The sequence below is a fragment of the Montipora foliosa genome, chromosome 2 (assembly GCF_036669935.1).
Source record: "Montipora foliosa isolate CH-2021 chromosome 2, ASM3666993v2, whole genome shotgun sequence".
Lineage (NCBI taxonomy): Eukaryota > Metazoa > Cnidaria > Anthozoa > Scleractinia > Acroporidae > Montipora > Montipora foliosa.
This window is the reverse complement of record NC_090870.1, coordinates 65,250,288-65,260,287: the sequence shown is the minus strand read 5'-3', so window position 1 is coordinate 65,260,287 and position 10,000 is coordinate 65,250,288. Positions and strand designations below refer to the sequence as shown.

The following is a 10,000-nucleotide window of genomic DNA, read 5'->3' as shown; positions in this document are numbered from 1 at the left end:
GCATGATTATTCAATTCCGCGATGGAACAGAACATGGGGCAACCACTGGCGATGTTTGTTTCCCTTCTTGGTCTCTGGAAGGATGAGCTGCTTGGATCAGGTCTGAAGGCATCAATCACGTGTTCAACATTGTCTTGATCCAATAGCATGAAGGTCACCTTCTGTCTGAATGGCCAGCGGAGTAATGCATCGTATTGTCCGCGCATGACAACAAAGAACACCGAGATGTGTGAGCCTCGCCCCATGCCGTCTCCATTCAAATAGATACGTGCGCACATTTTGTAGCCATAGCGACTGGTGAAGAAGCACGGGCTGTAGAAAGACACTTGTTGGCCACTCACGGCTTCGTTTCGTTTTCGAGCAAATTCAGTAATCTTCCACGTCAACTGGCCGTCGTAGCTTGAAAACTCTTGTTGTCGCACGTACTCTTCTAAATCAGCAAGGGTGACATTCCTCAGAGCCAGTGTGTGCTCAATGGACTCCATCCTTCGCTCTGTCCTTCGTGTAGTCTCCTGCACAGTATCAAGCTGTCTCCTAAGATTGGCAGCTTCTCGACTTGTTTCCATCGCGGTGCGATTGTTTTCCACCATAAGCACTTCGTGGTCTGCAGTTTTGTTCTCTAGATTTATCACTCTTCTCGTGATATCAGCACTGGTTGAGCTGCCTTCACCCTCAGAAACACGTTGAGCAGATGCCCCACCGGACCCAGCTGATATATTCGCTGTCGCGACCTTTCTCTCCAACGATGTAATCCTCTCACTGTGTTCAAGCAATTTTTCCTGTAGATTTCTTCTTACCTCTGAATGTATTTGAATCTGGTTAAGGATATCTTGGATAACATTGTCGTAGTTCGCAAATATTTGTTGTCTTCTAGACACATTCCTCGGATCAGATCTCAGGACGGATTCCATTTCTCCGCTCACGCGAAGAGCGAACTGGAGAACGAGAACGTTGTGATGAATGTTCTCATTTATCAAATGTTCTTTCTTCTCCTTTTGGCTGAGGACCTGTAAAGCAAAACACTCCTTTATATTGGATACGCAATACGTCGTCCTTGAAATCAGACGCAGAACACTTGAAGCTTTGCCCTGACACGGCGGATTATAATTTAAGAAGCAAATATAACAAGTTGAGTGTGTACTGAATTTTGCAAGGTATTCTTCAATGAGAGTAAGTCAATATTTCGCAAACAGATGTTGATGTCATGTCATTATAGGCTTCGCAGAAATAATTTTCTGCTCATAAATCTTATAACCAACACCACTTTTTCTTTTACCAAAATTTATCCAGTTGTAACGTTGTATTTAAAAATAGGATGTCAAGCTTACCTCTGTCTTGGAGCAACCAATCTGAGAAAATGGACACGGACCTTGTATTCCCTCGCAATCTCCCATAATAGGATTTTGATGATCTGCCAGCTGTAAGGTTATAAGAAAGTGTTTTGTTACTTCTAATCAATCCACTTAAATTGATCGCCACTGTCGCTTTCCTTTCTCTTGAGGAGCGAAACTTCCTACAACTAATAGACCAAGTTCTAAGAACCACCCACCTCACCCCTAACCCCGTCCTTAGACGAGAGTCTTAGGATTTTCTCTTTAACTAAAGTGCTACTATGACCAAAAAATAAAGAAATTCTTCGTTTTCTTTGGAGTTCAAAACTACGTTAACTAAGCACTAAGTGACACCAAGTTTTAAGCCTTGATTTAAAAAAGGCACCTGTTTATTTTAAATGTATTTTTTTTTCTATTTAATGATCCATCGTTACTAACTTTAAATCTTCAGAAAGCTGGATCGAGCTGAAAATGACGTCAATGGCTCGCTAGTTTAAGAATGCAATGCGCGAGTACGCGGCTGAATTTATATGCATTACTCTTAAGCTATTGAGTAAATGACGACACTATTCCCTAGATCCAACCCTCTGAGGTCCAATAGGTCAGTTTTGAACTTGGGTAATGGCGGCCCGTGAAGTCCAAAACTCGGTACACTCAAAGTAAACAGCCTTTGAATAAAAATCAAAGCTCAAAATTTTGACTGATCACGAGAGAGTAACGAGAAGGGGTACGATAATTCAAACGTTGGCCGCGTAGCATTGATATTTGAATAAAGAAGGCACTTAACAATTACACTGTTATAGATATCTCTGTTACAACCATCTTGTCGAACATGGCACAGGTAGGGCACCACAATGCACAGGGCTTTTCCTTGGGAAACAACCGATTTAAAGAGCTTTATGATATATCTCGCTCTTTCTCTCATAGTGCGAGTAATATGGTTGGCCAATTTAGCAGCACTGTCCCAATAAGGTGTGGGATTGCAAAAAACCACCTTGCATCTCGTTTGCACCTTATGAAAAACAAAAGAGCACATTGTATCCTGCCTCGTTTCGTTAAAAACTGAAATCATTTTCCGCAATCCCGCACCTCACTCCATTGCCCACTTCACTTCTTGCCAGTGCGCTTTCCTTTCCAGTTTGATTACCAGAAGATACTGACAACAAACATCTTTGTTCCAGTTCAAATTATGGCTTTCGTGCTCAACACTCGGGCCATAAATTGCGAGCCATAACTTACAGTGCTGCCTTCGGACTCGTTTAAGAAGTATTTAAATCCACGCTGTTTACAAAAGGTAAGGTAGCTCTGGTTTACGGACAGAATGTTGGAGCATGTATTTGTATGAGAGAAGCCCAGTCACACTACAACTGAGCAACGAAAAGCAAACTACTTTACTCTGTATAAGTGAAAGTCTCAGGTCAACTCACCTTTCCTCGAGGAATTCTTGCTTTATTGCACTTATCACAATCAATTGGAAAAACAGGACATTCATTGTCCTGGTGATCCTACAAGAAAGGAATGACGAAGAGCACTGTGTAAATAGTGTCGCATACTTGTGTAATTAATGAAATGTACTTTCAATAAATTTTAAATGAAAAATGAAAAAGAAGTTGCCGGGTCTCCACTGCATATGTAGCTCGTTCCACACTGATAAACGTTTTCGTTCGTTACTCTTCTCCGAACTTGATTTTTATGCAAGATTCATTCATTCTTCATTCATTCATTCATTCATTCATTCATTCATTCATATCAGAAGCTCATGACCTTGAAGCGTTTATCTCTGGTTCATAGCTGAGGTTTTTTTGAGATTAAAAATTTCCTTATTTGGATGCAACGTAGCTAGTGCATTTTCCAGCGCGTGCAGCTTTGATGTTATTTTTGTCCATATTTGGGCATAAAATTGGTGTCCTAAAATCCCCAGCTTTGTTCCAAGGAAAAGAGTTGCAAGTTACAAGCTTCAAGGTCAGGTGCTTCTCTTCATATGGTATGCATTCGTTCATTCGTTCGGTCGTTCACTCATTCATTCATTTGTATTCAGCTTGAGGCCGCCTATGCGACTATGATATACTAGAAAGAGAGACCACTAAAATGTGAGCTAAGTCATCTCTGTTCTAACATTGTGTTGGTTTTTAACCGTGCAATAGTTGATTTTATTGGATTGCTGCAACGATTTTCTCCACGAAATTCTGGAAACTGAAGCTTACTTCACTGTGTAATAGCGGAGCTCAGGTGCGCGAAGCGCGACAGCAGAGCACTATCGGTAAGATTTTTTGGGAAGTCTATCAATGCGAGAAATTTTGATTATGAAGTCATGTACGTCAATCCGTCCGCCCGTCCGCCCGCACAGACTGTCGGCGTGGAGGTGGGGAGGCAGGACAGCCTCTGGGGACGGGAGTGTTCGGGCAATTTTCCTTAGCGGGAAATCGCGTGGCAGCGTTGCATTTGGTAACCCGAGTTTTTCTGGCGGGAAATCATATTGGTGACAAGGTACGGGATAAAGAGCAGGAAAGAGCAGGAGAGAAGAGGCGACGAAATTGGAGAAATTAGCATGTACACTACATTGCTTTCTGGGGTTAGAAACGGGAGCTCAGCTTTTAGGCTTGGCTGAATCTATATATTATCATTAACTCAAAGCAATATGGCGAAGATAAACATGGTTAATCACCGCACTGTCCGGCACGAGTTTTTCAAAAAGGTCGTACGCAACGCGTATTTACAGTAGATAACATACCTTCATCTTTCGAGAAACTACTGAAGAATGACAAAATTCACAAGGCACTAGCCGAAAGTCGCATTCGATTTCCAGGTGCTCGGGAAGCAGAGCTTTTTCCCCAGTCCAATCACACTCAGGATGTACACATGGAACTTTCAAGTATTCGCAGCCACTGGTGTGACCCTGAAAAATAAGCACGAAATGCATGTAAGATAACAAAAGTGCGTTAATTTCAGCCCAAAACGGGGCACAAAAAGCTACTGAATCTGATGAGGAAGGTAAATTGAAAACGAGAAGTGAATGATGACATTTTTCATATTTCCACACTGATCCAAACTGATGGCCGCCTCAACTGTGAAGTGAGAATGGTTACACCATTGGCAACGCCTACTATCTTAACAACGATTTGTCTACCAAAAGCTGCAAACAGACAGACAGACATATAATACTGATCCAAATTTCAAACAACCTCTAATCCCCTTCCTTTTGTGTAGAGGATTTTTGAATCGCTTTGCGGTTCCTACTGTCAACTAGTTGATACCCGTTCGCATATTCTACAGCCCTCATAATTTTTCTGCCTTGTATTTGCACAATAGCCATTGCGTTCATTTCCTATGCGCACCTAAGGAGCAAACGTTCTGAAATCATTGGTGGTTGGGAATGAGATCCGGACAGTGCACTCCAAGTGACGTCTCCCAATAAACAGTTCACATTGACTACCTTTTATTATTTTTTTCTTATATATCAAGTATTCAGTAAAAAAATCCATAAACTTGTGGAGGCTTATGACACACAGTTTATCAAATTTTGATATATTTAGGAGCAGGCGTAGCTCAGTTGATTAGTGCGTGGCTTTCGGAGCAAGGGGTCCCCAGTTCGATCCTTGGTGAGTTCAACGTCTGCCGACTTTCCTCTGATCCGCGTGGCTATAAATGACAGAGGGAGGAGGGAACAAGGCGCGCTGTCGGCTTCCATTAATACCAGCCTTGTAGCTGCTACGAGGAACTACCGACGTTAAAGGGGCTAGGTCACGCTATTTTAGGCAATTTCAGCACTGATCGAATGGTCATAGAATTAACTAAAATATCAAAATAACTGTTCAAAACTATAGAAGAACTCTAACAAAACACAGGGAAGCCAAGAAGGGACATGGATGGACAAAACTGGAGAGGATTGAAATGGATTGAGTTTGGGTAAATTTGAAAAACGTCGGCCCACCTTTTTTCAAATTTAAATCAGTCTATATCAAAATGTCATTTACAAAGCTTGAAAATCATTCTCAGTTGTTATGTGGCCGTGATTTTGCAAATGAAAGACTCTTGCTCTGCCAATATGACGTTTAGAGCTCATAATTAACAAAATTAAACAAAATTACCTAAAATAGCGTAACCTAGCCCCTTTAAATAAAGCGACTATAACTTTACCTTTTCTTTGAACAACGGAAATTGAAATACATGAGAGTTGGAGATCATCGCACTTAGGCAGCATCTTAAGCAGATGCAAAGAAAGCCTGGACAAAATCCAGGAATGAACGGGCCCCAGAACCCATGACCAAGCGATTGCCAAGCACTGCTCTATCAACTGAGCCAACTAAGAAACTGAATTTTCTTCCAGGCTTTCCTCGCAGCTGCTTAAGGGGTGTGGCTCTTAAGTACCAAACAGATGCTATGGACTCCTTTAAACAGTCATTTCTCGAACCCTTTTAACTCTTCAGTTATCCTTTTTAACTCGTGGATACGCGAAGCGTAGGAACGAGTTGTTGTGGGCACTGCGATATGCAATTTTGTCACTCGTCCACTAAGATGTAGACACTCTTCGTAAATAGTCGGCGCCGAACAAGAACGCTCGACATTTGCCGTAGATCCATCGTTTCCGAGAGCCCTTGCGATCGAAGGTCTCTACCGCGCTGCGTGCAGCTTTTTCACTGGACCATTACAAGTGGAAGACGATTGTAAGTGGTTTCAATTGGACCTTGAATGTTTCAAATGAGTGCTATGGGCAACTTGGAAACTGAGTTTTATGAGCATTTGACTCGTCAAGGCGCTAAAACTGCTAAACATGACGAGGAGATGAGCATTTGCTCTTTGACCCCTCAAGCTCCGAGGGGGTATATAAATTCCAGCTTGCTGGAAAGTGACCTCGAAATGAGCAAATCTCATGCTAATGTGGTAAGGGACGGTTCGTAAGATGACCGGGTCGGGAAAAAGCCGAACGGGCTTTGAAAAATTTCCTGTCCATGGCGACGGGCTTGGGGCTTTTTTTCTTGAACAAATTAAGTGACCGGATTTAACCTAAAAATGCGGCAGAAACGCAACAGTTGTTTGGCGAGAACAACATGTAGAACCTGCATTCGTATTGAAATTCAACCAAAAATTGCGATACCTTAGTATCAAATAAATAGTCCCTCAATTTTTTGGATAAGTAATGCAAGGAAAACTCGCTCACGCCTGTGCAGCTGGCGGTATTGTTGGCGCGAAAGGCAAATAACACGCGGAGAATGGGCAAGGGCACTGTGAAATACCGCCTTCCCGAAAACTATAGGATTTTTCTAATACCTTGGTCACTGATAGGACGGAAATTTCTGATTGCTGATATCAAGAACACATCAGTCAAATGTTACTTGAGACCTTCGTTAAGTTTGTCCCTTCTTTGAAATAACGTCGACCATCGAAGGAAGTATATCAAAAGGTTTTCCTTATCTAAACATTAAAAAAGAACGGGAAATTTTGCTCAAGAACGAGTAGGAGACTGCTGCGAGGGAGTTGCTTTCCGGCAAAGATGTTATGGTTATTCTACCCACGCTTGATATACACGATCTTCACTTTGGCGAAAGATAAATATTGTCATCAAAAACGTTGCTTGCGATCGTTTCGCAGATACTGAGGTCAACAGTGCGAGGGAAATTTTCGCCTTCAATTTACTCTCTAGTGAACCTTTAACATTACAGGCACCTTTGAGGAACAATACCCATAATGGACACCATATCTCAGCTTTGTGAACTAAAATGTTGTTGGAATATGCTGCGAGGTCGTCTGGGCTCGACCTCTTTAATACAGAATCAAAGAGACAAATTAAGGGTTTCCGAGCTCGCTTCGCACATTCAGGTTCTGCAAGATTAAATTGGCAACAGTTTTCAGATCACTGATTTAGTTTTCTCGTCAAACGGAGAGAACACATTAACACTGGAACTTGGATTAACGATCAGAACTTGTACTTGAGTAGCTACAATTAGATACTAAATCGACATTCCGCTAGAGAGTTCTTGGCTTGAGGTGTGATGATTCCATCGTTTGCATCGTCGATCGGTGGTTCATTCATGGTCTCCATTGATGTAAACCAGGTTTCGGTCGATATTAAAATGGGTGTTCCTTTATAATCTCCGAATTGCAATGCACATAATCTACAGCAATCGTTCAGGATTTACTCGGACAGTCTTCCTCATGCCTTCCAAGTTCCAAGCAGTCAAGTTCATGAGTTGGCGCCAAATTTGGCCAAACTCGATAGCAATATTAGAACAACACTTCAATTGGCCATGGAGTTATTATACGACTCTGAGTAAACGGGTTTTCAGATGTCAGCGACGACATTGTGTATTTCAGAATTTAAATTTAAATCGAGTCCGCGACTATTTTGAACGCACTTTACCTTCTTATTTTTCTGACGAATTTCAAAGTCATTTCCGCGTGGCGAAGGAAACATGCGAGCTTTTCGCTAAAGCGGTCCCCAGGAAACATGCCACTTGGACACCCTGGATCTGGACGACCTGCAATTCCACCGCAAAAGCAAATCCTGCTCGAGCGGTCGCTAACAGGTTTGACATTATTTTGAGTAGTGTAACCCGTGTTCTAAGGCGAGGATCCTGGGCGGCTATTGATCTTTCGGGCCAATATACATCCGTTCTTTATTAAAAGTATAGATGGCCGTACAACAATAAAGAATCGATTTGCAATCAAATATTAGCTAAATATTGCTTTGATAATACGTTAGTTTTAAACTTACTGATGGGTGGTGCGGTTTCTCCGTTCTCATCAAAACAAAGATGTCGCAAAAATAATGACAAATTGTCACTTGTAAAGTATAACTCGCGCAGCATTGGAAGAACTCGTTCATTTTCACTTGCCAGTCGCGGGGGGAAAACTGGGACGAAGCATGAAGAGAAATGGAACTTCAAATGGTACAGAGAATTCCCGGAATTTCCAAAGTTTCGAGAAAAAGGACAACCTCCAGAGATTGACCGAAATTTTCGAAACATTTCGTACCATTTGATTCTTTTTTTTTTTTATTTTATTTTTATTTAAACATATTTATATACATGTTTGCCCCAAGAGCTAAATGAGCTCATCACGGGGGGCTTACACCAAAATTCTAATTACCACATAAAAAACAAACACGGGCACGGGATACAAAGTAAGTCAAAAAAGACAGTTAAGTTAATTTGGTCAATGATAATGACCACGAAAAGAAAAACGTTTAGACTCTCTTATAAAGTGCTGGACATGAGAGAAGATTTCAACGTTTTCATTATTTGACATGTCAGAAGAGCCAAACAGAAAAACTTCAACTTTTTGCTGGTCAGAATATTGACCAGAATCTATACGAGCAGCAGCAGCGAGCAAATCAGATCTGAGGGCAGCATAATTAGGACATTGTAAAAAGAAATGAGTTATAGTCTCATTGTCAAAGCCGCAGCTACAAATAGGTGAAGACTTAACAGTGATCTTAAATAGATTCTTAAATCTTAAATTTTGATTCTGTACCGGAATTTCCGGAAATTTTAGTCGACTGCTAAGCGCTCAAGTTTTCGGGCAGGCAGTATTTACAGCGCCCCACCCCATTCTCCTCGCCAACAATACTGCCAGCTACGCAGCCGTGCAAATGAATACGCGGGAATTTTGACAGGTCACGAAGCAACGTTGTCGAAATGACACAAATATTCTTTGTCAGCTGCCATTTAGTTGTTATTCTTTCACATTTCAAACTGCGCTGTCCATGTAGTCTTTTGGATGCCTTGCGCCTTGTGTTAGAAATTTCCAAAGATCGAACAAATAACTAAAAATTTGATTTTACATCATTCAGAATCTTCCTGAAACTTCAAAAGCGGAAACATATCCCATTATTAAAAGTTTTAATTTTCTGACGCATAATTTCGAGCAGTTCATCATCTACCTTGACCGCGACTTCGGCAAAAAAAATTTCTTCTTTAGACAAAGGAGGTGTGCTATATATAATGCGAACTTGTCGATTGTCGAGAAAATTCCTCAGGCTGAAATTTTAGGCTAGCGAGTAAATTACGTCATTTTTCCTTAGGTCCAACCCTCTGAGGTCCAATCGGCCAGTTTTGAACATGAGTGATGGCGGACCGTAAAACAGCCTTTGGATAAAAAATCAAAGTCCAAAATTTTGCCAGTCAGGTGTTAAGCACACAAACTTCAAAATTTTGAGACAAAAAGAAAGTGTTTTTTTATCATTATGGCAGCACTTTAAAAAAAGAGTGTAGCTGTCTATGTTAGGTGTCTAATAAGCTTCAGTTAGTTTCGAGTATAAATAAAGTGTATGGATGTAAATATGTAACAGTGTTGTTTAAAACCATCATCATTTTTCCAGCAATCAGAGTTAGCATGCATAGCAAGCACTAAAAGAGCAGGGAAAGAGAGACGCAGAGCGACTTCTGACCAGTCCCCTTCCATTTCGTCACTCGCTCTACCTCCCTCCTTCCCTAACCTTTTAGCACGGGAGGAGGAGGAGGAATACATCCGGCAAAACTAAAGAACCAACGAATCTATAGTGATTTGGAGTAGATACTTGTCTGATCATCCTTGTTACAGCACTGCGATAAACGTATTACTTCTCTCAATTCCTTCTCCACTAAGTACCTCTAAATGCCTGACTTCTCCTTTCCAGGTACATCCATCATCTGTAAAAGTGCAGAACACGACAATAGCTTCCACTTCGCGAC

At 41.4% G+C, this 10,000-nt stretch overlaps 1 protein-coding gene across 8 annotated transcripts in view; it reads right to left on the bottom strand.

Annotated features, from left to right (window-relative positions):
* Window positions 1-10,000, bottom strand: part of LOC137986024 (TNF receptor-associated factor 2-like) — a 100,059-nt gene that overhangs the window by 5,210 nt on the left and 84,849 nt on the right. For all 8 annotated transcript variants that reach the window (XM_068833436.1, XM_068833437.1, XM_068833435.1 and 5 more), the window contains 5 exons: window positions 9,918-10,000; window positions 4,063-4,227; window positions 2,759-2,836; window positions 1,329-1,418; window positions 1-1,007 (listed from right to left, as the gene is read on the bottom strand). The exon at window positions 1-1,007 is cut by the window's left edge and continues 5,210 nt beyond it; the exon at window positions 9,918-10,000 is cut by the window's right edge and continues 22 nt beyond it. In XM_068833436.1, the coding sequence (XP_068689537.1) occupies window positions 1-1,007; window positions 1,329-1,418; window positions 2,759-2,836; window positions 4,063-4,227; window positions 9,918-10,000 (1,423 nt within the window). The remainder of the gene's footprint in view (window positions 1,008-1,328; window positions 1,419-2,758; window positions 2,837-4,062; window positions 4,228-9,917) is intronic.